The sequence below is a fragment of the Venustampulla echinocandica genome (genome assembly GCF_003357145.1).
Source record: "Venustampulla echinocandica strain BP 5553 chromosome Unknown scaffold_1, whole genome shotgun sequence".
Lineage (NCBI taxonomy): Eukaryota > Fungi > Ascomycota > Leotiomycetes > Helotiales > Pleuroascaceae > Venustampulla > Venustampulla echinocandica.
Window position 1 is genome coordinate 4,357,601 of NW_022474206.1, and position 27,855 is coordinate 4,385,455.

Consider the following 27,855-nt stretch of genomic DNA (forward strand, 5'->3'; position numbering starts at 1 on the left):
TCAGTCGCCAAGGCGAGTGCTGAACAATCAACTCTCTCCACGTCCCCTTCAAATACAATATCGCCACTAATTAATTCGGTAATGAAGGCTGGTGAAGAAGATATGTTTTGTCCTAGTTGATATATGAATTAGAGAGGCTACACGGTTATCTCTGGCTTTGGGTAAGGCGTAGACTTCAGTCGCTCAGTGAATGAACACAAACCCTACATTTAATGCGCACGCCTAAGTAGTGCGTCCATTATATGGCTAGATTGCTAACTTCTGAAAATTGGCTATAAGAGCGTCAGAGCGTGATAGTAGGTTCTTGAAAGCTAAAGCTGGGATTTCAGCCCCAGAAGAAGTACGTCTAAATACTTCAAAAAATAATTAACACAAGAGGTAACGGCATTTTAATACAACCTTTCACAGAGTAAGCCCTGCAGCTAAAAACGAATATTCGATATAAAGCAATATATTTCAATTGAAGTTTTTATGACTAGAAGTGCACCTAGTTTTTCCATTCCGACATGGTACGATGACCTTTCCCCTTTATTATGTGACGCTAGAACAGGACGCGCATAATATGTACAGGAACGAGAAAACCCTGGGCAGGCTGAACAATGTACCTAATTCAGGTTCAATCCGTCTCGTTGTCGGACTGGAGCAAAGTTAGTACATCTCGTCTTCTCCATAGAAAGTTATACTGATAATGAGAAGGCCGATCCATAAGGAAAAGGAAGCTGCCGATGAATTAAGAGTTATACCTGTGGTCTTTTGCTGTCCACAGATCCCTTCACTTTAGCTGTCTCAATGTCGCCCTCCCCCTTTCTGCTCCTTCCTGGAAGAGAGGTCACGTCGGTGCTATGTCTTGTATCGTCATTGGAAAGACCTTGTTGCTTCGCATCAATGTTTTTAGACAGTGCCTCGTGGGTTTCCTAGGTATTATCAGCGACGACGGTAATCAAGTAAGCATCTTGGAAGTAGTTACCTCGTGCTTCTGCTTCTTTTCCTCACTATCGTCCTCCGCTATCTCCTTTGCACGCTTAACTATCCCAACATCGGGTGTGGGTGTTAAGGTGGCTCTCTTAGGCTGATCATCTGGAGTATCCGGGTTGGCAATTGATTCGCCCGAACCGCTTTCTTCGACAGCTTCTTCCTCCTGGGGGTCCTTCTCAGATAAATTGCTAACAGCCTCCTTTGCCTTGTCCTCAACCTTAGCCACTGCTTCATGGACCACGCTATGCTTCTCGCCGTGAGAGGCATCATGTCCATGACCATGGGCGTCTTTCGGTTTACCCGAGAGAAGGTACCCTTCAGAAAAGCGTAAGTCAGCGTAGTCCGTTCCCGACCGTGTGACTGGATGTCTGAGATAAACCTTCGCAGATGAACCTTCGCAAATATGGTTTACATGCCCACGAGTCGAGCCAAATAGCAGGAGATCCTCCCCTGGGGTTACTTACAGCATGTTGGAAGCGTAACGGCAACAGCTCCAGCGGCCCTGTATGACGTAGTTAGGAAATGTTTTAGACGTTGTGCAGCAGAGACGAGGTGTCTGCAATCGAGACATACCAGACTGCATCACCCCCAGCAGTGGCAGATCCATGCCCTTCACTAGCATAAGTCCTCCGGCCGAGTTGGCGATGCAATTGAGGACGAGCAACGGTAGGTCTCGCTGCCCGAAGGCAGGATCGTAATGCTGCAACTCTTGAGAATGCCATTGTAGTCTAACGATTGAACAGTTAAGTCCAGAAGATTTACTAATGGTATTTATTAGTATAATACAGATGCACGAGGGGTGTGCGGCACTTACGGGTCTCAATTGACGGAGGAAGGGAGAAGCAAGTGAAAAGATGGCTGGCAACAAACGCAACGAAGGCAACGAAGGCAAATGGCTGCGATCAGACCAGAAGCTCGGAGCTCGGAGCTTGTTGCTTGGGCTGGCGCCATATCAGGCAACAAGGCAACTACAACCCCACCTCGCTGCTCACTGCCACCAACCTTAGCAACCACTGAACCTCGACAACTTGAGTTAAGCACAACAAATAGCAACAACAATAACAACTGCAGCCCGTGTGACTTTGAGGAGCTGTGGACTCTCCTTTCTGCACGAAATCTTTCATCCACGGTGAACCCTCGCCAGAAATAGGAGACGCCATTACGCTTATCGTGGTCTCCCGCCGCCAAATCCTTGCATGTAGGTACGCCCAAGTTGTCACTTCACCCATACCCACTAGAGCTCTTGTGACTGACCGTTTTCTAGGCTGGGCCCTCGAAATTCCTCCTTTGTAACGCCGACGGTGAGCGCCCATCTGGCGTAGGACATTGGGATCTCGCTGGTTCTCGGTGGCTGTATCCTCGTAATCAACCTCCAAGATGTCGAACCAAATACCCCAAAACCCCACCTCGCAGACAGTGGCGGCACTGCTTCCTAAGCTCCACGATGCCGACCCAGACTATCGATTCATGTCGCTGAACGATCTCTACCAAGTTCTCACCATTGGAAAACCAGACTTCCTATACCATGACTATAATACTGCGGCCCGGGCGGTGGACGGCGTCCTCAAGACTTTGGATGATCAGAATGGTGAAGTACAGAATCTGGCAATCAAATGGTATTCTTCCTGCTGGAGTCATATTCTCGGACCAAACTAACATGTTGGTAGCCTGGGCCCTCTTGTTTCGAGGCTCCCTAGCAACATCCTAGCTCCCCTTATTGAGAAGTTATCGAATCTAAATACTGAGAACTCGGTCGACAGCTCTATTCCGGCCATGGCACTACGAACAGTTGTGATCACACTTCCAAGACCCATTAACGGTGTCTCCCCGTCAAAGGAGGTTGTTGAGGCATATTCTGCAATTAGCAGGGTCTTGATTCCTCGTCTTGTTGGTCGGCTCGTGATCCAAAGGCCTGCGCAACAAGTAAAGCTTCCCCAACCTCCACCGGGCATGCTCGATTTTAATTCCAACAAAGAGCTTGATCCAGAAGCTGTTGATGTTCTGATAGAGGTTGTGAGATGTTTTGGTCCTCTGCTTCAACAGCCAGAGGTGGAGGCTCTTCAAGGACTACTAGTCGGGATCCTGGAAACGGAGCGTGGTGGCTCTGTCGTGAAGAAGCGAGCTGTCGTTGCAGTATCCATTCTGGCTATTTACCTCACTGATGATGATCTGAGTGGTTTTGTCTCTCATCTTATTGAGAGTCTACGTAATCCACATCTTACCCCAGTCCAGAGACGTCTGTATATCACAATCTTGGGGTCATTGGCTAGATCGATCCCCGCCAGATTTGGACCGTACTTGAGATCTCTCGCGCCATTTGTGCTATCATCATTGAGCCAACAAGAATTGAATGATCAACTTGAGAACTCTGAAGAGGATGGTGATTCAGAGCCCGAAATTGATGATGTCCGCGAGGCAGCACTAGTCGCGCTGGAAGGATTTTTAGCTTCTTGTGGTAGTGAGATGCGTCTCTATACTGAAGAGACTATTGCTGCTGCACTACGCTTCCTTAAATATGACCCGAATTATAATGATGATGACGACGAGGAAATGGGGGGAACTCAAACTGAAGATGATGACATGGGCGAGTTTGGTGATGATGACGACTTTGAAGCAGAATCTGGTTTTGATGACGACGACGACGATGCCAGCTGGAAGGTACGCAGATGTGCTGCCAAGGCTCTCTATACCCTTATATCGACTAGAGGTAGTGGCGATTTGCTCGAGGATGGAACACTTTATACTCAAGTCGCCCCCGTCCTTGTGCAGAGGTTCAGCGAACGTGTGGAAAATGTGCGTTTGGAGGTCATAGCAACCATGTCGTCACTCATTCGCAAGACTGGGGAGGGTGTGATTGTTAGGTTTTCGGGTGATGAGATTGATTATATCAACCATGCCCCACAAAGTCGGAAACGCAGAAGAGAGAGCAGCACTGCCGCTACTTTCGATACGAAGACTTTGCTCTCAGTTTCTGCAGGCTTGACCTCTCCCACACTTGAGCCTGTTCCCGCATCTGGCCCAAGAGCTGATTTGGCTCGGCTCAGCCCTATAATCATCAAAGCAACAACAAAGCTGTTAAAGAGTAGTTCAATCCCCACAAAGCAAGCCTTGATTAATCTCCTGGATGAAATTGTCTCGGTTCAGCATGGCGGCCTTTCCGAATATTTTGGCCAGATTGTTGATCCCATTATCGAAGCAATCAAGATCACTTCCAGTCAGATCGCATCTTCCAGTGCAATCATGAGCGGTGGAGCCGCATCTGCAACTGCTAATACATTGCGAATTGCCGCCCTTCGCTTGATCGGAGATATTGCCAAGACTCATTCCTCAAGTGTCTTACAACCTTACTTGCCTAAGATCGTGCCTGGGGTCGTGTCGGCCGTCAATGATAAATACTACAAGATCTCTAGCGAAGCCATCGGAACCGTTGAGCAGCTTGTCAAGGCGTTGACACCTCCTAGGTCAAGGTCAATGAATCGAAATGACCAAAGTGATATTCAGCAGCTTTATAAAGCTATTGTTGGTCGGGTGGCTGCCAATGATGCTGACTTAGAAGTGAGGCAACGCGCAATCCATGCTCTAGGGATTCTGTTAGCACGTACAGCCAACCCAGAAGGCTCCTCGCTATTGCCGGACACTGACCGCAATGTTGCGATGGGAATTCTAGGAGAGCGGCTGAAGAATGAAACTACCCGCTTAGCCGCAGTTCGAGCCATTGATACCATCGCCGCATTGACGACGTCTAAGGATCAGTTGTCACCAGCGTGGATTAGAGAGGTAACAATAGAACTATCTGCCCAGCTTCGAAAGGCCAATAGGTCATTAAGGAGTGCAAGTCTAGCAGCTTTGAAGAACCTCGTTGTTGCCCCCGCTGCCAGAAGCTCTCTCGATGCACCCACCATTCAGGGCCTGGTCAGCGCACTTCTCCCTCTTCTTACTACAGTAGACCTCCACCTTCTCGGTCCTGCTCTGGTAGTCTTGGCATCCCTGGTTGAGGATGATGCAAAACTTGTTGTTTCTGAGCAATTGAACATAGCTCTTTGTAACCTTCTAAAGGCTAGTCTTGGCGGTGCAGTCCTTGACGCAGTTCTCCTTCTCGTCTCAAAGATTGGTGAGAAGGGTGCTGGCCAACCGCTAATGACTGGTCTTCTCACTGAGGTGAGTATCAACGGAGATCCGGCGGTTGTTGGGAAAGTCATTGGTACACTTCTGGTGTATGGGGGCTCTTCCGTTGGCGTTAAAATCGACAATTTCCTCGCTGAGGTTACCAATCCTACCTCTGATGATGCAAAGCAAAGCCTAGCCCTTGCCGTACTTGGCGAGGCTGGGCTCCGTCTAGGGGGTCGATCGCCACTGAAGCCTTCTACTTTTGCAGCTCAGTTCAAGTCGAAATCGGAAAAGGTACCCCTCGCTGCTGCTGTAGCCTTGGGGCGTGCTGGCGCCGGCAACGTCCCAGTATACTTGCCTGAGATTCTTGCTACCATGGACAAAGGCGGGGATATCCAGTACTTGCTCTTGCACTCTATTAAGGAGATCTTGCAACAAGCCAGTACTAGTTCTATTGACATCAGCAAATATACCAAAGCAATCTGGGATAGATTACTCAGTGCTTCGCAACCTGAGGATAACAAAGCCGTTGGAGCTGAATGTATTGGAAGGCTCGCCATTATTGATCCCAAGACATACATTCCTCTCCTGCAGGTACGTACTTCTATTTTGATCAAATGCGTCTGTATGTATTAACATTACCCTAGAACTATCTTTGCGATCGCACCCCCTCAGTTCGAGCCATGATAATACAAGCTATTCGTTATACCCTACCCGATAGCGATGAGGCCTTTGACTCTGTCCTCAAGATATCATTAATTGATATTCTCACTGTTATGCTGCGAGATTCAGAACTGGAGAATCGCCGCCTGGCTCTAACCACGCTGAACTCAGCTGCGCATAATAAGCCAGACCTCATTATTCCAAATCTAGGTCTGCTTTTGCCACTGGTCATGGATGAGTCAGTCGTCAAGCCCGAACTTATTCGTGAGGTGATGATGGGACCTTTCAAGCATAACATTGATGATGGTCTAGAAGTCCGAAAGGTAAGACTTATCATTTCGCACCTCCTTTGCACCTGGTATTGACATCTATAATAGAGCGCTTACGAAACTCTCTATTCGTTGATGGAGACGGCATTCTCGCGAATCAACATCCTCGACTTCTACGACCGTGTTATTGCCGGCCTCCAAGACGAGCATGACATAAGAGCTCTCTGTAATCTCATGCTCACAAAGCTTGTTGTACTCGATCCGGATGAGACCTCACGTCGCCTGGACGCCATCGCCGACTGCTTCCGCACTATCTTGTCAACGAAATTGAAGGACAATGCAGTGAAGCAAGAAATCGAGAAGCAAGAAGAGGCCACGAAGAGTGTGCTACGGGCAACATTGGCTTTGCACGATGCAATTCCTACTGCGAGTACGGGAATGGGTGCACAGGTCAGCCAGCATCAGACTTGGAGGACGTACTGGGAGTGGGTGGAGAAGGACTTCGAGACTCAGATTAGGGCATTGAGGGCGGAGAATAACAGGGAGGAGTGAGAATGGGGAGATTACTACGGGGTTGCGAAATAGATGAGAGACACGATGAACATGAAATGCGAATGAAATCGGAGTGATGGGCCAGTTTCGGGTATCTCACGCATAGCTTGGGTGCATTAGTCTATGGATTAGCTTTTAAGTGTCTAAAACGGAAAATCGACTTTTATTGAAAAATCATACATACACATGCATTGTAGGGGTCCAGTATTTTAATGATACTCTACTCCTACAGGGGCGAGAACAACTTCACTGACACGTAATATATTCCTCTCAGCCAGTATTCATAGATTAAATTTGTACGTATTTCATGTAACAGGAATATAAACATGGAAGAAGCGGGGATGCTTTCAAACTCAGCCAACTAGTCCCTGTAACCAGCGGCAACGCTTTAAACGCCAATCAACATGATCAACATAATCATTTCTTCTAGCAATCAGTTCCAAAGGCAGAATCTTGCCCACAACGCCGTTCCAGCCCCATCTTTTCTAAAACGAGAGTCGAGCCTCCAGAACGGTAGGATCTGAAACGGATATTATCAAGGGAGTGGTATCAGGGACAACAAAAATCAACTCAAGCATCATAAGCAGCTGCCACGCCCGGAGCCGGACCCTCTAAATCAATCGCCTCCACCGTATTCTTAATCTTCGCGCTTTCATTAATCAAGTTGCCGAAGTACTTTCTCGCAACCTCGCTCTCGCCTCTGACCTTGCGTGTCTCTTCCCGTTTGGAACCAAGCTGTTCGACGGAGCGTTGGAGACCAACGCGCAAGTTATCGGCTGGAAAGCGGAGGACTTTGCGAACGGAAGAGGAGATACGGTCGCTGTTCGCGTGAACGTAGTCAATTGTAGCGAGTTGGGTAGAGATTTTATTGGAGAGGCGCTGGGGAAGGGAATGCGGGATTTGGTTGAGGATGTAAACTGTGGCGGTAATGGCTGATTATATATTAGTTATGGCTTCACGGTCATGTGATTCGCTTACCTGCTGCGATGACTCCTGGGATGATCAGCTTCCGGAGGTTGTTATGGCCAACCACCTTCGCTGCTCCCAGAGCACCGTCAATCCAGCCAAATCCACCTACCATGCGCCCACCCACAGCAGTCACAACGGTCAAAGCCATACCTGCCCCTGCAAACTTTTCTTGTCGTTGTAGGATGGTCGACCAATCGAAGAAATCCCACAGGTCAGTTTCAATCTCAATTTCTCTGGCAAGAATGTCTCTCTTCCGCTGGAACATAACATCGCTTTTGAAACTCAAGTTGGTGTACTCATTCCCCAGATGTAGGAGACCCAGTTGCTTAATTGAGTTTACACCTTCTACTGTCTTCCTCCGAGCATGCTCCTCGCAAGCCGCGACCGAGGCCGAGATCTCTGATAGCATGGCTTCCTTTAGACTGTCTGCATAATCAAATGCATATAACAAACCAGGGTATGGTACGCCCAGGTCATCGTTTGCGGCTTGATTAATTGAGGATGTCAGAGTGGATCGAGTGTGGCCGTAGATATCCTTGCATGTGGCCTCGATGGTTCGATCAATGTCGTCGCTGACCTCTGCTTTGGCCTTCTTGGAAGCTTCAAGTATCGGCTCTAAATCTTGTAGCTCTTTTGATACCCTGTCGAGCTCAGATTGGGCAACGTCTTTGTTGACAGTCGCTAGAGTGTGTATATCGCCTAGCAAATTCACGAGATAGGTCTTGGCCGGTGCTAATTTTGACCGAGCACGCTTCTCGAGGACGAACCGCCGTAAAGACCTTTCAAGGTGCTCAAAATCCTGGATCTTCTCCTTATCCTTCCCTTTTCCTTTAGGATCCGGGTCATCAAAACCAGGGCCATCTCCGCCACTCGAACTCCCGCCGCCTCCATTCCCACCAGGTGGAGGTGGTGGCGGCGCGGTTGGAATTGCATTACTAGAGACGAAATGGACCAGTTCTGAGGACTCTTTGAAAGTCCTTGGACTCAGGCCGCCCACTTGCTCTAGAATCATCTTCTGACAGCGCTCTTTGTCCCTAATAGTGTCGTATCCATTGACAACTATAAAAATGTAGGCCTTTTCTGCTGCGGCAGCCCAAATGAATTCCTTGGCGGTTTGGGTGAAATGGTTTGCCGCTGAAACGATGAATACCACAACATCAATCTCCTCTTGCCGAGCAAATACAGCGGTGGTCTTGGTGGTATCGGAATTCAGACCAGGAGCATCGATGATAGATATATCCACCACGCCATTATTGAGTAATGATTCATCGATTGAGCGTACGTCTTGGAGGTAGATTTTGCATTGCGTGTAGGTATCATTGTCGATAACGATCTTCTCGAGGTCGCTCAGTGTGAAAACATCATATGTGCTCTCATCATGCCGATTATATACCGCGTCCTTGTGGATCGCATGAACCTCCTCAATCCCGCCATTCTCTCTTGCGTCCAGAACTTCGCAGAAGATACTCGTACAGGGTTGTTGGTCCTCAGGAAGGACCTTGCGACGAAGAAGGGCATTGCAAAACGCGGATTTGCCGGCGTTCAAATCCCCCGTCACTAGCACCTTGCTTGAGGTATCCTCTATTCGTTCGCGTAGGGATAAAAGATGCTTGATACTCGTCGTAATCTTCCCATCCAGGAGAGAGGCTATTGAATTCTTCTCTAGCGAGTGGACTAACTCTACCTGATTCAGAGCTCCTAATTTCAGATCCAATTTCAATATCGAAAATTCTTGCGCAATCTGAGCTGTAATCAGTCGAGGTTCCGCCGGCACCCTCTGCTCTGCCGCCCTGCTGGATTCGGCCTCGGTGCTGTCTTCGCCAATGGAGGTTTGGGCTCGTCTTATGGTTCCCGGCCGAGGCGGTGGTGATATCGATGAACCTTCTCCAACGGTGGTATTCGTGTGTACCAAGCCAGGCCTTGGGTCCCCTCTCTGTGGTGTTGATGATTCGGAGCGTTGGACTGAGGGATATGTTGCAGGCCATGAAGCATTCATTTCTTGCAATGACTTCAATGTCTCCACTACTCTGTTTATTGACCTCCCGAGCGCCACGCGATGCTGGTTGTACCATAGTTGATGTATCGCGTTTGCCTGGATCCTCCTATCGTTGTCCGCAATTTCATTGCTTTGACCCAACGACAGTGGCATTGGAGAATGCTCTGGCGTTGGTCGGTCCTCGGTCAGTGCAGGATTCCACGCTGGCACGCCATTGATTCCATCTCTCCCACTTCCTTCGTATCCCGAGTCATTGTCCAGAAGAGCCTGTAGTCGACCAGCGCTTTCTGAGGTTGAACCGGACCCGACGGTGACATATTGAGGACGATTCGATCGGCTGTGAGGGTTTGTGCCGTCCCCTAAAGGGACATCTTTGCCTTTACCCTTCTGGTATTCCTGGCTCATCGTGATGGGCCTCAGAGTATGATGATTCGGGGATCGGATTGTTTGCTTAGAAATCTCATGATCCAGGTTAAAGCGCGCGTTTCTACGAATAATGGCGTGGCGAGACAATTACATTTTACACGTGATTTGCACTGATAATGCAGACCCTGGGATATATATGCCAAGACTTGATAGGACGCATATGACGAGGCCGCCCAAATCCCCAAATCTACTCGTAGGCGCAAGTTATAATAACCCCAAATCCCCAACGGATCCTCAACATACAGACATCATGAATGTAAGTCTATACCTGTACCGCCCTCCAATATATACATAACTAGTGCTAACCGCCTTTACTCTTAAGATTATCGAATGGGCGTTCGGGAAGCGCATGACCCCCGCGGAGCGTCTACGAAAACACCAACGCTCCCTTGAGAAGACGCAGAGGGAATTGGACCGCGAGCGCGTGAAGCTAGAGAACCAAGAGAAGAAATTAATACAGGAGATCAAGAAGAGCGCCAAAAATGGGCAGATAGGAGCATGCAAAATCCAAGCCAAAGACTTGGTTCGGACACGGCGATATGTTGAGAAGTTCTATTCAATGCGGACCCAGCTACAGGCTATTTCGCTACGCATACAGGTATGTTGGCTTTATGAACAGTGCAGGGCAGAGGGACAGGTACACCGGGATCGAGCTGACGAACTGGTTGAATAGACTGTTAGAACAAACGAGCAGATGATGCAGGCTATGAAGGGCGCAACCGGGGTACTAGGCAGTATGAATCGCAGCATGAATTTGCCGGCTTTACAGAGGATAGCGATGGAGTTCGAGAAAGAGAACGATATTATGGACCAAAGACAAGAGATGATGGACGATGCCATCGACGATGTTACGGGGTTAGAGGATGAGGCCGAGGGCGACGAGATCGTTGACCAGGTATTGGAGGAGATTGGGGTTGACCTTAAGAATGCGGTATGTTCTCATATACCTGATCTCGTGCGTGGGGCAGATACTAAGAATGATGATAGATGGGCGAAACTCCGCAAGGACTCCAGAGCAACCCGGTGGCCGAGGGGGGGAAGGTTGCACAGGCTGTGGGAGCAGGAGGAGCTGATCCGGGAGATAGCGATCTTCAGGCCCGGCTGGATAGTTTACGAAGGTGATCGGGGGCATATATTTGGGGGGTTGCGCGAGCTGAGCGAGGTACTATTTGGCATTTCCCTCAAAAGGAGAACAGGAGTTTGGCGGTGCGATATAGTGTTGTTGGATCACAGCCTTGCCCTGCCTTGCTTTACATTACTCGTTGCTGTTTATTACAGGATTCATTTACCTTGCATTGCCTTTCCTCGCCTTTCCTTAGCTTTATCCCCGGACCTTGGATGTGCAGTACTGTACATGTAGCCGAATAGTGGGGGAACAATGCCACTAGGTGCACGTTTGTCTCATAGCCCGTTCGCTCTCTCAATTAACATAAAATATTAATGTTGGCATTCAAGTTGTTGAGGGCGCTCCTTTGTGGAGTGGGGACTTTTTGCCCCCGCAAAGCAAAGCGTATATGTATTGCAGGTGCTCACTTCTCGCCACGGGGTGTCGGCATTGGCAGCCGGCTCCTTCAAACGGGCACTGTAATGTGTTTCCAGGGAGTTCCTCTTGGTGCTGGGCGTTAATGTCAATGTTGATGTTGATGTTAATGTTTAGCAATAAGAAAGGCGGGCTATTATATTAAAGAGGAATCCCGTATGTGTACTTTGTAGGTGCAGGTACGTAGTATCATACTCGTAGAGGCAGTGAAGGCAAGACGTAATAATCACATCCATGGCCCCGGAAACAACCAGCAGCAAAACCCCGGAATCCGGGGGGGCTGACCGGGTCACTTAACTTATAAACTCCGTCCATCAATCCATAGGACCATAGGTTCTACGAACATCTTTGTAATAATAAGCAACCCGAATAAGCAGCCTAGGCATCACGCCCCTGTACTGTATCTGGACGATCCACCACCTCGCTGTCTGTCGCTATTACCGCACTGCCGTCGTTGTTGTTGTCGCTGTTGTCGCTCTCGTCGTTGCTGTCGCGGCCGCTGTGCCGGAACCAGCGCTTTAGAATCCCCCTCTCCCTCCCTCTCCTCCTACCTTTATGCCAGCGCTCTCTTCTACCTACTTCACGCCCCTCACCCTCAATCTCAATCTCAATCTCGATCTCAATCCCAATCCTCCAATTCTCCATTCCCCCGGAACCCACGCCCTAACTAGATACTCCCCTCCCGCCTTTCCCAACCGCTATTCTTGCGAGAGCACTTCCCAGCGAGGCTGCCGCGCTCCCGCGATTGTTCCAGGCCAGACATCCCCGGCGGCGTTCTTAGCCTGCGCCAGCTTGGAGCCCACACCCACCACAGAAACTGCAAGATTTGTAGACACCTGATGCCCGATATTTGATACTCGAAATTCACTCTTCCTGCCAACGACCCAAGTACCAAAGTGAGTTTTTCTGCCAGGGCCGTGGAGCGGCGCGCGCTACGGGGGTCTCTCCGCCCTGGACCCCGCCTCCTCAACGTCGTCATTGCTAAAAGGATACAGCCAGGTCAACCCAAGAAACGATAGACGCGGGTCTGTCAAGCGGTCAATATTGCCATCTTTATCTGGCCCATTTACACCTCGGGCGCGAGTGCGAGCCACAAGACTTCCCCCCGTCAGAATCCTCCACTCAAGCGTCGCAACCTTGACCAGTCTCCTCACGAGACGCGCGGAGCAAATTCAACAAGGTGGCAGGGAACAAGCGGAGGAGCTTCTCCCAGCAGGGAGGGCTGCTAAACAGAATGTTTGGCGGTACTGGCTCGCCGCCGCTGGATAAGGACAACGCAGGTTCACCGTCGCGCGGCTCTTCGCCCGCGTCATCGGCCACAAGCGCGGCAAAGCCTGCTGAAGAGAGCGGTTCGGGAGAGAAGCGTAGTGGCAATGGAAGCCCTCCGGGAGGACGACCGACCGCTGATAATGGGGGCGTGGCGGAGAAGAAACGTAGGAGTAGTGGGGTTGGTAGCAAGGCCAGCTCGTTCCTTGCCAGTGCAAAGAGCTCTCTGCATTTCAGCCCCAATCCCAATTCCGCGGGGTTTATGCGTAGCTCAGAGCAAAACAACCAAACTCCCTTGCAAAAGCTGGGAAGGCAAGATCCCGCGCTCAGCGTCCCTCAAGGGCAGCATAACAACTCCGCGGGCGAATCGGTCCCCGGTCCTCGCTCTACCTTTGCCGTAGGGGTATGGGAAGACAAGAATAAGAAGTGTCGCCGAACGATGGAAGATACACATGCCTTTCTATATAACTTCCTACATACGCCCGCACCAGCCTTAGCAACGGACTCTGCTACGACCAGCCAGAAGGCGCAAAAGTCGACAGATGAGCTCACTAACGAATCCTCAAATAGCCTTCCTCCCCCGTCCTCTACCGAGATGATGGAGACTGATAATGGTTACTTCGCTATTTTTGACGGCCATGCTGGCACCTTTGCGGCAGATTGGTGCGGAAAGAAACTCCACCTCATCTTAGAAGAAACCATAAAAAAGAATCCAAATACCCCTATTCCCGAACTCCTCGATCAGACCTTCACAACCGTCGATAACCAGCTAGAAAAGCTACCCTTAAAGAATAGCGGCTGCACCGCAGTCACAGCAGTGCTTCGGTGGGAAGATAGGATACCAAACACCCAATCGGCAACTGGGTCAACAGCCATCGCACCTGCTACTGCAGCGGCAGTCAAGGCTGCAACTGAGGCGGCAAAGAGCGAGGACAAGTCCGGTGACAGTGGAGTTGACATGAGCAAGACCCCATCACAACAGCCCAATGCGGCCTCAAGTGCGGCAGCTTCTACAACGTCAAGTGAAGCAACCCACGCTAAACTTAAGACACAAGCATCGCGCCATCGTGTCCTGTATACGGCAAATGTTGGAGATGCACGTATTGTACTCTGCAGAAGTGGTAAAGCGCTAAGGTTATCCTATGATCACAAAGGCAGCGATGAGAACGAGGGCAAGCGCATTTCAAATGCCGGCGGGCTTATCCTTAATAACCGCGTTAACGGCGTTCTGGCTGTTACTAGGGCTTTGGGAGATGCCTACATGAAAGACCTAGTAACCGGTCACCCTTATACCACGGAAACCGTCATCCAGCCTGATTTGGACGAGTTCATTATTCTTGCCTGTGATGGGGTAAGGACCATTCCCTCCAGTACCCAACCCATATATTTGCTAATGCTATTTCTAGTTATGGGACGTCTGCTCTGATCAAGAGGCCGTGGATCTCATCCGAAATCATGCTGATCCAGTCTCTGCCGCCAAATGCCTCGTCGACCATGCTTTGGCGCGCTTCAGCACCGACAATCTATCTTGTATGATCGTCCGCTTCAATAAGACAGCTCTTCTCTCAACCGTTAAAGACGCGTCCGCCGCGATCGGTGTGGAGGGTGACCCCGCCTGCCATCCGGGCAAATGCAGCGAAGCCGAGAAAATTGTCAACGACGCAAGAAGAAAAGTCCAACAAGATGGTGTCCATGCCGTAGGTGTAAGCGGAAGCAACAGCGGTAAGGGCCACGACCCTATACCGATCGAAGAAGATGAGCAAGCCAAGCGGATTAGCATGGAGAAGGTCATCGAGGAGGAGCCTGGTTTCGTCGAGGGTGATGGCCCGGAGGTGGATATTTCAGGCAGCAACGCAGCGGATCCTGCTGTCAGAGACAAGCTGAAGTTGCCTGAAGGAGCGCCGAAGTGAAGGGACTTGCAGTCTGCGCATAGAGTCCAGTCTTCGCCTTTCTCTATTATGGACACTATGTCACCGCACGCACCGGGTTAGACATTTATTTTGGTGAAGATACATGGGAGATGGACCTAGACCAGATAGGTTGATACTAGCCTACATTGGTGGGCAAAGGCTGATAGCTGGTCGGTACGGGCGGCTATGGGGTTGGTATTGGGGGGTGTATGTCTGATTATTCTCTAAAGTTACGGCACGGGCGTGTTGATATGAGCTATACTCATCGCGCCCGACTTCCTTTCATTAGACGAGGAAGTATAGCGCAGATTTTGATTTGCATGGGGCGCAAGTTAGATGAAAAACGAATGAGTGATGAGATGCATTTGCGGCACATACATCATAGCATCCAAAACAGGCGTGCCAAATTTACTGTGTATTTTATGCATGTCATGACCTATTGCTGAAGTTTAATAGGCAAACGCCGGGTTTGCACCTTCTACGTTTTATTTATACTCTACAGAAGTACTCTGCCCCACCGTTTGCCCTACTTCCTGCTAGCTTGTTCATAAAGTTTTTATTGTTTATAACTACGTCGACAGTTAGCACCCTCGCTATCCTTCCTTAAGCTTCGCATTACAATCCCGGTATCTTAATAGCATATATCTGTAAGTGAAAATACAAATTGCTAGATTCAAAGTGGACTCGAAGTGGGCTTCTTCTTCTATAGACGGAGTAGAAATGTATAAAGTTTGTGGCGATTGTATAATATGAGGAGTTAACGAGCGTTTGTTCTATTTACCTTAGCAAAGCTAATTTCTCCAACACTATCTAGACCTCTTTATTTAGTTCTAGTTGTCCCACACTGTTCTAGCATAATTTAGAAATCCCGATTCTAGCTCTCCACCTGCTCATGATGTCGTGTTCCGTCGCGAAATGCATTTACTCCTTGGCCGTTTCTATGTTGCTGTTATAACCATACTTCCCATGCTCCCCTCTTTCCATTTATGTATTGATCGTACTAAAGCCTAGAGCCCACCCAACCCCGCAGCCATGGCCATATACCACGTCCTACTAGCACCGCCATCCAACCAGCTACCATCAAAATTACCCTGAGAAAAGAAATTCCAACTTCCCTTAGGATCTGTAAGCGCCAGATTCGCATACAACACTCCCTTCCATCCGCCAGTGACTTTTTCAGCCCTCCCATTGGAAAAGTATACATCCCACTCCTCCTTAACAAAGTTCGCTGTGCGTGTCAGGGCGCTAGGAGGGAGCAACGGAAGCATATGAATTCCTTGGATGTATTCAGGGTTTGCACCAAAGTACGTGGTATGGTCGATTTTATTCTCAAACAGGATGCCAGAGACTTTATTTCCGATGAAGTTCGCGGGCTGTATGGTATTGTTGCTCTCGTAGAGGAAGTAGCTCTGTAGAGACCTGGCTGTGATTGCTAGCTGTAAGTTGCCTCTCGCCTCCATGTTAGCATCCCCGGTTACCTGTCCCCACATCTTGAGTGCGTAGGCGGACATGGTATCTTCGGAGGAGGATTCTTCATCGCGTCCGTCGGCTGTTTCATAGAGGCCATGAGCGAAGCTGTGTCCGTGATACCAGTCGAAATTGCGGTAGACGGGGAAATGGGGGTCTTGTGTGGTGGGGTTGGCGATATCGCGGACTAGAGTATTAACCCAGGCTTTGTTAGCCGTGAGCCAGGTGTTATCTAGATGCCCGATAATAGCTGCAGCGTAGATGAAGTAACCATAACTGCGAACTTTGTCAGTGTCATCATGGTATGGATAGGGAGGGAGATGTTACTGGAAGTGATGATCGTTATAATACGTGTTGCCGAAGTCAACCCCCGAGTCCCCGGTGACGTACGAAGCTGTAGAGACAACGCCGCCCCAGGCAGTTTCATGGACCAGCGGATACTGTTGTTTATTGGTCGTAAAGACGTCAAAGGCCACCTTCAGGTTCTTGAGGCCAGCTTGAGCTAACCCCGTGTCTCCCGTGAGGTCATTGAGAGTGTATATAATACCGGCAAATTTTGCCAAAGCCTGGCACAAGTTAGATTTTCAAGTTCGATTTTAGAACTTATTTGTTAAGTGGAAGATAGGCGGCAAAAGCCTCGTAAGAGAAACATGTCGACTAGACATATAAATTATTTTGTCTAGATGAGAGAGCAGCAGACTTGGAAGCCCTCTCAGACATTCAATGAGCATACTCCAGATGGGCGACACACATCACCCCAATGCTAAGTAAAGATATATGTATATTTCTTACCTTACCACTGTAGTACATCGAGTTAAGGTTGCTCTGTTCACTCATGTTTTGAGCGACCTCAACCTTTGCAACATCCCGAATCGCGCCAGCTGTAGACCCAGAAAATGCCGTATCTTTAACGGTTGCGGGATTCCATGGTGCAAAGCCGATTCCTATAGGTAAGTTTTCGTCTAGGATCCAACTATCAGCAATTACAGCAGTAGTTTTTCCCTTGGTAGTTGTGGTAAGCTGCACTTTGGTAACGGAGGATTGAGTTGCGGGTGAGAACGATGCCACATGGTGAGGGAGAGCAAACATCAATAGAGTCGTATTTTGTAAACCGCCCTTGGTGAAGGAAAATGTGTAAGATCCTTTTGCGCCGTCCACATTTCCGGATAACTCTGTTGTCGTTGGATAAGCCCCACAAGCAGCGTCGTATAGCCCTTCAGCTTCTCCGGGGTCCTTTGCAATTTGAACAGTGCCTTTAAAAGTAGAGGTCGCCTGCACCAAGCCATTGTTGACAACAGTAAGATCGAGCCCGGAACCTTGTGCGTAAAGTAACCATTTCTTCCCATCCTCAAGCACAATCGTAAACTTCGTGATGCCTGGTTTAATCGATGTAGTTGACTTGGTAACTGAGCGAAAAAGTATTCCGGATTGCAATACAGGAGTTCCACCGTTGTATATAGCGGTAACGAACCCCATCCCTTGGACCAACGGAAATGTGATAGCTGGGGAAGCTCCAGAGCTAGGAATCAGATTTACATTCGCAGAAAACGCGGTCAAGGAGTCGGTGCTGAGTTGCGTAGAGTTCCCAAGTTCCAAAGCGGAGAGGACTAGTGACTGGATACCAATAGGATTGATGAAGTATTGCGGTGGATTGGCAGTAGCGTTGGGCCCAAAAACCTTCTGATTATCATTGATATGTGCGACTGACATTCCCCAGCTCTTTGAAGTTCCTCCACCCTTGGACCACGCCAGAGAGTAAGGATGGGTCCATGACGAAGATGACTGACTGCCCAGGAAGAAGTTGGCATAGAATTTGTTTGTTCCAAGAGGCGAGGTCTGAGGTTTGATACCGAGTCTCGCCACGGGGTGATCTGGCCGACTGCCGATTTGAGAAGGTGGGCTATCCGTAGCAATAGGTTGGAAAATATTGCTTGAAGCAGTATCTGCTTGGACTTTGTTGAAAATGGGCATTACTGGTCCAGTTACCAAAAGTCTTGAGATAGGGGTAGCAATCGAGGTGCAAATCAATGGTTGGACAGTTGGCAGTCCATCTGTTTTTAGGCTTGTAAAAACGACTCCGATGGTGTCTGGTCTGACAGCGCTGGGGGTTGGAAGGATCTGAGCCGATGCAGCGCCGTTGGTAGATGTGCTCACTGAGACGCTGGGCACCACTGAAGATGTGACAGGAATAAATATCCCCCTTCCCTTGAGTGCCGAAGCCTCCGAATAAGGCCTAGCATGCACTTCGAGTGCTCTCAATACCACGAGCCATATGAGTGACTGCATTGTTGCCGCTTAGAAGTCGAAGTCCAGAGAATAGAATTGAAAGTGGACAGAGAAGCCAGGTAGTTGTAATATATATCAAACAACTTGATCACATTTCAAACTACTATGAATTCACCTCACGAAAAAGACCATTCTAGTAGTTGTTGCTAGCTAGCCCCAGATACTTGCTTATCCAGGATTTATAGTCGTGTGATGAGGTGTGGTGATAAGGGCTAGTTGTATCAGGAACACAGTTGGGAGGATTATCAAATTCATTGCCTGAGAGGATGATACGCATAACAGGGAAGAATTCGGGCCTTAATACAAGCAGCATGAGCCACTGCCAAGTTATTGTGTTGCAATATTGAGTCCAATTGGCACTTATGAAAAAGCGGCGCTACGAACGAGGCATCAAAGAGCTATCACAGGGGAGCTACCCGGAAGGATGAGTGGATAGATGACTTAGAAATCCCTTGAAACCAACTCCATAATACTTGAAACAAGGAATAGGTACTTGAAGAACATACTCTACGTATCAATCACTTTCCCAGCATGAAGAATGCGAACGTGTGGAATGTGGTGACGATGGAAGGCTGGGAGTAGAGGTTACGGAGTATGGACGGTGGTCTCGGACCGACCAACCAAAGCGATGCACTTGTTCGGGATTGATACTGCAGGAAGCCGAATGTGATCACCACTCGTCTTTAGCAACTTGTTATAGGGGAAGGTGGGTTTTATATTGACGAGTCCCCGTCAGTTGGATGTTTCCAAATCACTTGTGCGGCAGCAACTCTAATGCAGGTGACACGTTGATCATCATACGGGTACCGTGATCTTGAGAGTTCTGAGTCGCGCGTGAGACATTGCCCAGTGAAGGTGAGAGATTGGAGGATTGTAGACGCAGCCTCGGCTTAGCCCGAATATTTCTCCGGATCTAAGATCATCTGAGATATTCTTTTGCGGCTAATGGCACAAATTTCCAGACACTGTCTGGCTTTTACCGACTGATTGGTCGTCCTTGCAGTCCCGCTAGACATCCTTCGAGGGTAACAGCATCTCAGAAACATGGCGATCTTGCGGAGGTTTGAGATGCACGTTGTGGCTTCCCTTATCCTTGTGGCTAGGAGCGACTTCCCAACCCATAGGATTAATATAAATTTGGTAGAGCTTGTAGCATAATGTGCAAGCACTCTACGTCTCACTTGAGAGTTGTCACAAATCCAGAAATCGGTAATACGTAGGGTGATAGGCAAAGTGCTAAAAGAGGCAACAGCTAGTACTAACGCTGCGGGCGCAAGAATATTTTAGGGATTCTGAAAAGAGCACAAGGGCCCCAAAACAAATTCTTCGATATGGAAATATGGAATAGCGATTTTGTGGACGGCACGAGCTGGGACGCTCTGGCTAGGCCGAAGAGTATGCTTAGCTGTGATACCTAGAAACGTCATAAATTGACAGCTTGCCCCCAGTCCGGCCATTTTCTATTCTACTCGACGTCCAGATTCGGAAGTACTCCCGCAGCCTTGTGCTCCCAGTTTAAAGTGGGAGCAACCTATTCCGGATGGTATCTTCCTTGGGCTGTGTTCTGGTCTGCTAATCATGGTTGGCGACTCTTTCGGACTCGTTGGCCATCTGCTTTAACATCATGCGAACACAGCATCTTGCGGCTCGCGAGTCTTGGGTGTTGTGGATAATTAGATTGATCCACGCGAATAGACCTAGAGAAATGTCCTCTCCTGCATCTGCATCGTCACACAACAATAAAAATGCTACCTAGGTTGCTCATCCTAGGTCACACGTGCTGCCCAGTACCACGCGCGAGGCGACCCCGGATATTACGTCGACGGCTGCTCACATTAGGGTTGGTTTTCATCACAATTCGATCCTGTACCTCTCATGTGAGGCAGCACTGGATGGAAGGTTGCGGGTAGACACTCTTATACAATTGAACGTTACTTCGATGAAACTCGAATCTACATAAGCGGCTTCGACATTGGGGCGATAATGCCCTGTTTGAGCAAGATCCTCGGCTTCGTAGCTTCTTGGTAGGTCTCCTTTGTTGTCCATTCAGGGCCAACAGGCAATCGCAAAGACCTCTCGTATTGTTGTTTCGTTTCGAATGGATGCGGAAGAGTAGACGCAAGATACTTTCCATTCTACAACAAGTATTAGCTCACTCTAGGAAATGATATGAAAGATGAACAAGGCTTACCTTCTTGACACGTTTCTCGTTGATGATTACGCGGTCAAGCTTTGCATCCTTCCTATTTTGCTCCTTGATTCCTTCGACTTTCGTCAAGAATCTACCCTTGTTCCGAGCCTTTTCTCTTTTGCTCACACCATCACCAATCCAGCTTCCCCATCCAGGCAATGTATTATCTATGATTTTGTCGTCCTCGTCCTGAATTGTCTGATTCTTTTCAGTCTCAAATTCACCAACAACATCTGCTCCAGCGAAGGCCCTCTTAACCAGCTCTTGGTCCCGTATGGCAAATGGAAGCTGGATAGCGTCGTCGTCATTGTTCTCGTCAGAATCCAAGTCCATCTGGAGCTCCGACGACTTTTTCGATGCCTTTGCCAATTTTGGCTGAGTGGCAATCATACTAGCCTTCGATAGATCTAGCTCTTCAATTTCAACTGCACTATTCTTTTTATGCCGACGCCTCTTTGCCTCTGCCTCGCTAATGCTAGCAGACTTCGTGGAGACTTTCGACCATGCCCCTCCTTCCAAAACTGCAGCTGGTTTGTCATTTGCCGTTTTCAGACCCAGGGAGTTAGAGACCCCGTTCGTTTTCTTGGTGTTAGATGGCTTTGCAATGGATTTCAGACCGGTGCTAACATTCTCAAACTCGAAATCCTCCTGGTCCTCGTCCTTCTCCGATCCCTCCGGTTCCTCAAATTCGCTAGCGTGGGATGGGTTAACTTTGGCTTGAGCTTTGGTGCTTCCTGGCCCGAAAATCCTTCGCCCAACATCTCCAGCCCCTTCTTCTCCTTCACTATTAGAAGGTTCTCCAGCAAGGTCGCGTCTAATATCCTCAACCATCGCGTCGTTCTCTTTTCTCCGCGCATCCTCGGCCTTACGCATGAATTTCATATTCGATAGTTTACCTCCCGGCCCCGATGCATGGAGCACTTCAGAGCTACCAACCTTATCTAGTTGGCGAAGAATTCGATCTTGTTCAGTCTCCTCGTCGTCGTCACTGGCTTCGTCCGACTCGCTGGAAGAGGTGTTAGAACCATCCTCAAATTCCTTTCTGACAGCTCTCCCTTCGACCCTCTTCCTTAACTCCTCATCCCTTCGAGCCATTTCGGTAATACCAGCCCTCGCATCTTCATCCCAAGCAGCTCGACCGATCTCCTTCGTAGCTTTTGCCCATTTGCTACCTCTATGCTTTGCACCCATGCGCTCGGTGGCTCGTCGCCGATCTTGAGCCTCGAGCTCATCCTCGGAAGGAACATAGCCACCTTCTTCAAGAGCCTCGCGATTTAAAAGCTCTTCCTTTTCACGCTGCTTCCGATGGACCTTGCGGTATGATCGGCTCTTGATCTTCTTAATCCGTTTCGACTTAGCTTCTTCACGGAAAAGAAGCTCCCGAGCCATCCGTAACTGTGCCCTTCGTGACTTAACTTCTTCGATAGTCATCTTTTTCTCTTCTAACTCCTCATATTCTCGGATGATATCTTCATCATCTTTCCCATTCGCCGCCGCAAGACCACTCTCTTCAAGAATGCTCTGAATAGCAGCCTCTAATTCGTTGAAAGGCTTGGTCTGGGTTGTTGGGACAAGTTGTTTGTTCGATTTTGCTGAGATCGCATCATGGTCGGGAAGAGGGAATACGAGGTGATCTGCTCTACGATTGTGTTGAACAGTGTCTGTCCACCGGTCTAAAGTTTCCTTGGCCTTATCGTAAGCAGCACTGCGATCCAAACGGTCTTGCTCCCGTTTTGATAGCGGTACGTCAAGCTTTGCTTGGATTCCCTTCTTTTTGCTGCCGGTTTTTGTGTCGGATTCAATATATTTCAATGACTTCTTGATATGTGGATCACTTATTGTAGGTAAACCCAGGTCTTCCAGCGTAAGTTTGGTTTTCGATGTGAGACCAAAATCGGAGGGCGTATTGTACTCGCTGGCGCCATCGTGGCGCTGTTTCGGTGGAGCCTGACCGGTTTCTTCTGCCTGGGGAAGGTTTGCAATGAGGTTCTGAAGAGCTGCAATCTTAGCAGGGTCCGAAGCTTCTCCATCATCGTCCGATGTAACTGAGGACATATCATCACTCTCGTCTCCTTCATCGGACCCTGAGCTATCGTCGTCTTCTCCACTGTCTCCAGCGCCAGCCATATCCTCGTCAGCTTCCTCTTCAGATGCATCTAGCATGTCAGCAAGATCAACTGCATCTTCCCCCATATCTCCCTCCTCCAGTTCTGAATCCGAGTCCTCTTCATCATCTTCGTCGAGGTTGATACCCTTGGTGGGGGGTGTCGATTTCTTCTTCCCGCCCTTCTTATCAGAGCTCCCAGAGAAAGCAAATCCCTCAAATCGCTCCTCATCGCTCTCTCCAAAAGCTTCATCGCTATCCAGATCACTATCATCATCACTATCCACATGTCCAAGCTTCCACTCGTTCCCCTCACTATCACTTCCTTCATCCACGTCTAACTCATCAAAACGGCCTTTGGCAGGGCCTTTCCGCTGCTTTTTTGCACCCGTCTCGAGTTCTTCATCATCGTCGTCATCATCGTCGTTTCGACGCCGTTTTCCTGGCCGGTTTCCTCCTTCCTGTGCACCAAGACGATTCCTGCGAACTTTAATCTTGTCCGGATTTTCATGGGATGCAATAGAAAATGCATCTAGAACCCTCTTTTTCGATTTGTTTCGCAGCTTTGGCTTCTTGGACGGCGCATTGCCATGCGCTTGTCTTCCAGCCATTTTTGCGAAGTCTGCGAGATAATTTGCGGTGGTGTGCGTCCCTAGAGTATACTTAAATTTTCGATAACGATACCAAAACTTTTTGGGCGGTGCGGCCGCTAGCGTATATTTTCAACATCTCTCTGCGCCCATCTCTATTCCTCACAACACAACGACATCTTTAATTCGAGACAATGAAGCCCACACAACCTCTCTGCAGAAGGCTGGCACGCCTCGCCCTGAATACGAAACTCACGAACAAGGGATACTACAAGGGAACAGGGACGGGTTCGACGGGTTCACATACGAAGCATGGAGGGTACATTATCGATTGGGAGAAAGTCCGAACATATGTGGTGCCAGAGAATATGAAAGACTTCAAGGTATGCGTGTATTATGATAGGAAATGGAAGAATACATTGGATGGTGAATGAAAGGCTGATACAAGAGTAGCTTACGCCGTTCGTAACAAGACAAATACGACCAATTAAGGGGCGGTTTGAGGGGGATCCGAAAGGTGCTCTTAGCGGCGACGCGTATATTAAAAAATGGAAGGCGGAGAACGGGCAGGATTGAATGGTCGACGATAGCTTCGTACGTATGAATCTATATTGGTATACCGCAGTCTTTTACTAACATAGCGCAGGTTGGATTGGGATTGTATAACAAAGCACTGAATGGCGTTGAAAGGGTGTATGATAATACTTGTACGGAAATCAAGGCGAAGCCACCTTCCAATGGATCCCCGTGGGCTTTTTGCGCCTTGGAATTGAGTTGCCAAATATATTTGGCGACTAGTCGGAACTCTATTACAGATAGGGCGATATTCCTCTCATATACCTCCCGTTTCTGCTTCGAAGATGAGGTATATAAACTAAGAAAATGTCATAACTCCTCCATGTGCAGCACCGAAGTCATTGCTATTTTATTTCATTTGTATGATAGCAGATTTGTGAGTAACCTTTGGCCTTCCATTTATGTCGATCAACATAGGGGATCCACGCGGAATGCCCTTCCATTCCTAGTCAACCCTCTCTATCTCCTTAACTCTCCCACAGATCCATGACCGATATGCTGCAAATAGATGTGTGTCCATATTCTTCTCGCAGAACGCAAGCAAAGCTCCATAGTGCCCCTTAGCATCTGAGCCCGTCGCTCGCAGGATTTTAGCCAGATCAATAGGGCATAAATAAAGAGGTTGTCTCGAATCTTCCCTGAGAGATCCAGTGCCCTGCATACAGCATGCATAGTACACACAATGATCAATACCAAAGCAGTGTCCCAACTCGTGACTCGCAGTCCGACAGACCCGGCCAAACCACAAGCCCGAGAGCGCAATAGCAGAAGGAGATTGATCTATGGATGGGAGAGAAGCGTGTGCTGAGAGTGCTGCTTGCATTGGGGTAGTCACCTCTCCATTAGTGGTGGTCTTCGAGGACTCTCCTTCAACCAAGGACTTTCCAACTCCAGTCCGCTTCCGACTCCCTTCCTCAGAATCCACTGTATCACAACAACGCTCCACATACCGTTCACAATGTGAAGCCGGCCATGCATGCTCCCGTTCTAACCCCTCCTTCTCATCCAAAACAGGATTGTACCTTGCGCTTGACACCACCGCAATCCTCGACCCACCATAAGCTCTCCCACATGCAAACTCGTCTTCTTCGTCTTCATAGATATCGTGTTCTACAAGGAGCAACAATGCGTATGCATCATCGGGTAATATGTCTATAGCTGCATCAAGGAGATCATTGAGATTGAGCTGGTGCGTGAAATCACCTTTGGGAGTAGCCCGAGTGCGGATTCCCACGCAGCCCGACTCGGCTTGGGTTTTCATCCATATGGTTCGTCTCCTTGGATCTGGTATATCGTCGTCTACGTCATCTGTAAACCTTAGACTTGACGGTGGCAACATCTTGACTGGTAACCCGTGATAGAACGCTTTGAGGTAACTCAATACATCTTTCGTGGAGGGACGATCAACCGCCTTCAAACCCTTTCGGCTTTTGACTTGCGGATGTATCCATTTCTGGACAAACTCGAGGTTGGGTTCCACTTCTGGAGGTGCGGCGATATAGACGGTTCGACGCTCAGCCGTCACCTTATTTCTGTCCTTGTCGCGGACCCAAGATCTGAGACTTTGTGGAGGATAGCTTGGATCCCAAGAGAGATCATCTCCAGGTAGTATGAGAGGGCCAGGAAAAGTTGGTGAGTCTTCAACTTTTTCAGCGGTCGAGACTTTCGTGATAGCTGTGCCATTTGCGGATCCTTGCGCTGTTGTGGCTGCGATTCTCTGCAACAGTGTTGGGCGTTTGTATCCTACCTCCTTCGCGTTACGGGAGGCAGAAAATACGAGCTTGGAGTGATCACACGTGGAGGATACTTTTGGAGGCATTGCAACAAGGACAACTCATTTAAATGGCCCAACAACCTCTAGACAGTTCACTATGATAAATATAACAGTAGGTTTTAAGATGACTCCCACAGCCGCAATTTGAACCACTCGAAAACGTTTTGGGCAAACAAATATCATGTGACTCCAGGCAACACTGTGTGCCTTGAAATTTTGAAACAGGTACTTTGCTACTTCTTATTGAGTCATGTATAGTGAGAAATGCATAGATTCGTAATGACAACATCATAATTGTAACCGTTATGCAAGTTGACGATGTAGTTGCGGTAGGAACATCATGTGATTCACGGAGGGTTCAATTCATATCTTAAGATTCTTTGGTCTCGTAAATATCCCTTTATAATCCGATCTTGCCTTGTCCCATCCCAGGTACAACGTCCCATAGCCCCACAGCAGTGAAACGCTCTTGCTGGTGACTTGTGATTCGGATACTTGGGGCCGCCAACGGTGGCAGTGACAATGGCAGTGATTTTTGGAGATCAAGGCTTCCTTATTTTGGAGGATACTTCACTCCTGATGAAGGACAGTTTGAAGTGGTACCAACTGGTGCTGTGGGGACAAAATTTCCAGTCTGAACCGAACCCTGAACGTAAAACGAATACCATATCTCGTTCAACGCCTTTGATTGGCATCTGATCGTCACTGGGTGACCGAAAGCGGTCTCTAGTGCTGATTGGATTTTGGCGGATGTGTATGTAGCTGAAGTTGAGGGTACAATTCCTGCATTTTTTAAGGCCTGAGTTCATTAGTATCGTCGCTGGTCGTACATCTCAAAACATACCGTATAGCTGTCTAGGGTCGTAAATAGATCAATCGTTTTCTGGAAGAAATCCGGAACCTCCTGGGTTGGAGTGTAGCTTGTATAACAGTTTGGATCAAGGGTTGAGATACAAGTCCCGTGTTTTGCCCATTCGTGTTCCCAAAACTGTTCGTTATCTCCATTTATATCTACCCAATGGGTATCCATATAGGACAGGAGATCACCCTTCCCAGCCGCTTGAAGTATTTGAGTTATGTTTTTGTAGGCACGCTTGGAATCACAGCTGGAGTCGTATGTTCCATCACAATGATCTGGCCACAGCCCATGGATTGTCCATGAGTCTGAAGGACCTGTGGCTGTCAGTATGAGAACATATATCACAGCTTAATATAAGTGACATGCCTGTGCTGGGGTTAGAGTCCCAGAATTGTGTCTGGACCAATTGGCCACCAGGTGTATTGAGACAGCAGGTATTGGAAGAGGTTGAGCTTGAACAACTCAGTGGGGGATCGGAGCAGGTCTTGACTGAGCCAGCCAAGGCTACTGGCAAGGCTATAAGCGTACTGAAAACAACACCTAGTTTGGTAATAGCCATGATTGTAGATAACGAAAGTGGATTTTGGATTTCGATTAAAGAAGTAGCTCCTACAAGTGAGAAGGGCGTGATTTGTATACTTAAGTAAACTTTGTGCTACTGAGATAAACACAGCGTGTGAGGATTCGTTGGTTATCAACAGCTCGACAAACGGGCCATAATTCCATATCGAGAAGGCGGATAACTTAACGAGCCTGTACGCCATAGTAACCATTCCCTCTACTTTTGGCTCCTTATAGGTCCAAATGTATTTGGGGTAAATAGTCGGGGACGGGTCATAGTACTTGCGCAGGCTTGCCGCCCATGAACTGCTTGATCGCTTGACCCCTAGCTATGATCGGCGGTCGAATCGAAATCCTTGGATCATCAACGAGGTCCATCTGATCTCAGGTACGTCGGCGTTCCTTCAGGATAGCCTTTCCGATTCGACGTCGTGGATATGGGTTGCATTCTGCCAATCCGAGCAACAGCCTACCAGCACTACGATTAGGAAGGGCATGACGTTCCGGCCGAGATCACCTTCTTCTTCTGGATGATCGCCAGTGCCTAGGATAGTGTGGCCTATCGCGATTTTGCAAGTTCTGAAACGTAGCGAGAGGAGGATGAGAGATAACATTATCCGCGCGAAGAAGTTTGGAGGATGACGGATAAACAGAATAACCAGGAACAAGGGGAGGCAACTTAAAGGGGTGGGGGTCGACCGTTCGCTAAACGCCGAACATAGTTTCGGAGACAGTGGACTACAAAGTTTAACCTCAACCCCATTTTCATCTCTG

At 48.7% G+C, this 27,855-nt stretch overlaps 9 protein-coding genes across 9 annotated transcripts; 3 read left to right on the forward strand and 6 right to left on the reverse strand.

The window, feature by feature from the left end:
- Positions 1–616: 616 nt before the first annotated feature.
- On the reverse strand, positions 617–1,697 carry BP5553_03958 (uncharacterized protein; the record flags this gene model as incomplete). Its single annotated transcript, XM_032012581.1, has 5 exons — positions 617–637; positions 744–914; positions 968–1,368; positions 1,440–1,477; positions 1,549–1,697. 5 exons carry the CDS (start codon positions 1,695–1,697, stop codon positions 617–619), a joined length of 780 nt encoding a protein of 259 aa, XP_031872274.1.
- A 655-nt stretch (positions 1,698–2,352) lies between these two features.
- BP5553_03959 (ARM repeat-containing protein) lies at positions 2,353–6,566 on the forward strand (the record flags this gene model as incomplete). Its single annotated transcript, XM_032012582.1, has 4 exons — positions 2,353–2,591; positions 2,643–5,676; positions 5,730–6,068; positions 6,123–6,566. 4 exons carry the CDS (start codon positions 2,353–2,355, stop codon positions 6,564–6,566), a joined length of 4,056 nt encoding a protein of 1,351 aa, XP_031872275.1.
- Positions 6,567–7,136: 570 nt separating this feature from the next.
- Positions 7,137–9,936, reverse strand: BP5553_03960 (p-loop containing nucleoside triphosphate hydrolase; the record flags this gene model as incomplete). The annotated part of the gene is made up of 2 exons (XM_032012583.1): positions 7,137–7,498; positions 7,545–9,936. 2 exons carry the CDS (start codon positions 9,934–9,936, stop codon positions 7,137–7,139), a joined length of 2,754 nt encoding a protein of 917 aa, XP_031872276.1.
- Positions 9,937–10,117: 181 nt separating this feature from the next.
- Positions 10,118–11,079, forward strand: BP5553_03961 (Uncharacterized protein; the record flags this gene model as incomplete). Its single annotated transcript, XM_032012584.1, has 4 exons — positions 10,118–10,213; positions 10,280–10,555; positions 10,631–10,888; positions 10,945–11,079. The coding sequence occupies 4 exons, from the start codon at positions 10,118–10,120 to the stop codon at positions 11,077–11,079; spliced, it is 765 nt and encodes a 254-aa protein (XP_031872277.1).
- A 1,652-nt stretch (positions 11,080–12,731) lies between these two features.
- On the forward strand, positions 12,732–14,673 carry BP5553_03962 (uncharacterized protein; the record flags this gene model as incomplete). The annotated part of the gene is made up of 2 exons (XM_032012585.1): positions 12,732–14,114; positions 14,170–14,673. 2 exons carry the CDS (start codon positions 12,732–12,734, stop codon positions 14,671–14,673), a joined length of 1,887 nt encoding a protein of 628 aa, XP_031872278.1.
- A 1,007-nt stretch (positions 14,674–15,680) lies between these two features.
- On the reverse strand, positions 15,681–18,426 carry BP5553_03963 (uncharacterized protein; the record flags this gene model as incomplete). The annotated part of the gene is made up of 3 exons (XM_032012586.1): positions 15,681–16,416; positions 16,468–16,706; positions 16,933–18,426. The coding sequence occupies 3 exons, from the start codon at positions 18,424–18,426 to the stop codon at positions 15,681–15,683; spliced, it is 2,469 nt and encodes an 822-aa protein (XP_031872279.1).
- A 1,952-nt stretch (positions 18,427–20,378) lies between these two features.
- BP5553_03964 (Uncharacterized protein) lies at positions 20,379–23,332 on the reverse strand (the record flags this gene model as incomplete). The annotated part of the gene is made up of 2 exons (XM_032012587.1): positions 20,379–20,561; positions 20,618–23,332. 2 exons carry the CDS (start codon positions 23,330–23,332, stop codon positions 20,379–20,381), a joined length of 2,898 nt encoding a protein of 965 aa, XP_031872280.1.
- Positions 23,333–24,332: 1,000 nt separating this feature from the next.
- On the reverse strand, positions 24,333–25,706 carry BP5553_03965 (Uncharacterized protein; the record flags this gene model as incomplete). The annotated part of the gene is made up of 1 exon (XM_032012588.1): positions 24,333–25,706. The coding sequence occupies one exon, from the start codon at positions 25,704–25,706 to the stop codon at positions 24,333–24,335; it is 1,374 nt and encodes a 457-aa protein (XP_031872281.1).
- A 508-nt stretch (positions 25,707–26,214) lies between these two features.
- On the reverse strand, positions 26,215–27,079 carry BP5553_03966 (uncharacterized protein; the record flags this gene model as incomplete). The annotated part of the gene is made up of 3 exons (XM_032012589.1): positions 26,215–26,460; positions 26,506–26,834; positions 26,866–27,079. 3 exons carry the CDS (start codon positions 27,077–27,079, stop codon positions 26,215–26,217), a joined length of 789 nt encoding a protein of 262 aa, XP_031872282.1.
- Between the last annotated feature and the right edge of the window lie 776 nt (positions 27,080–27,855).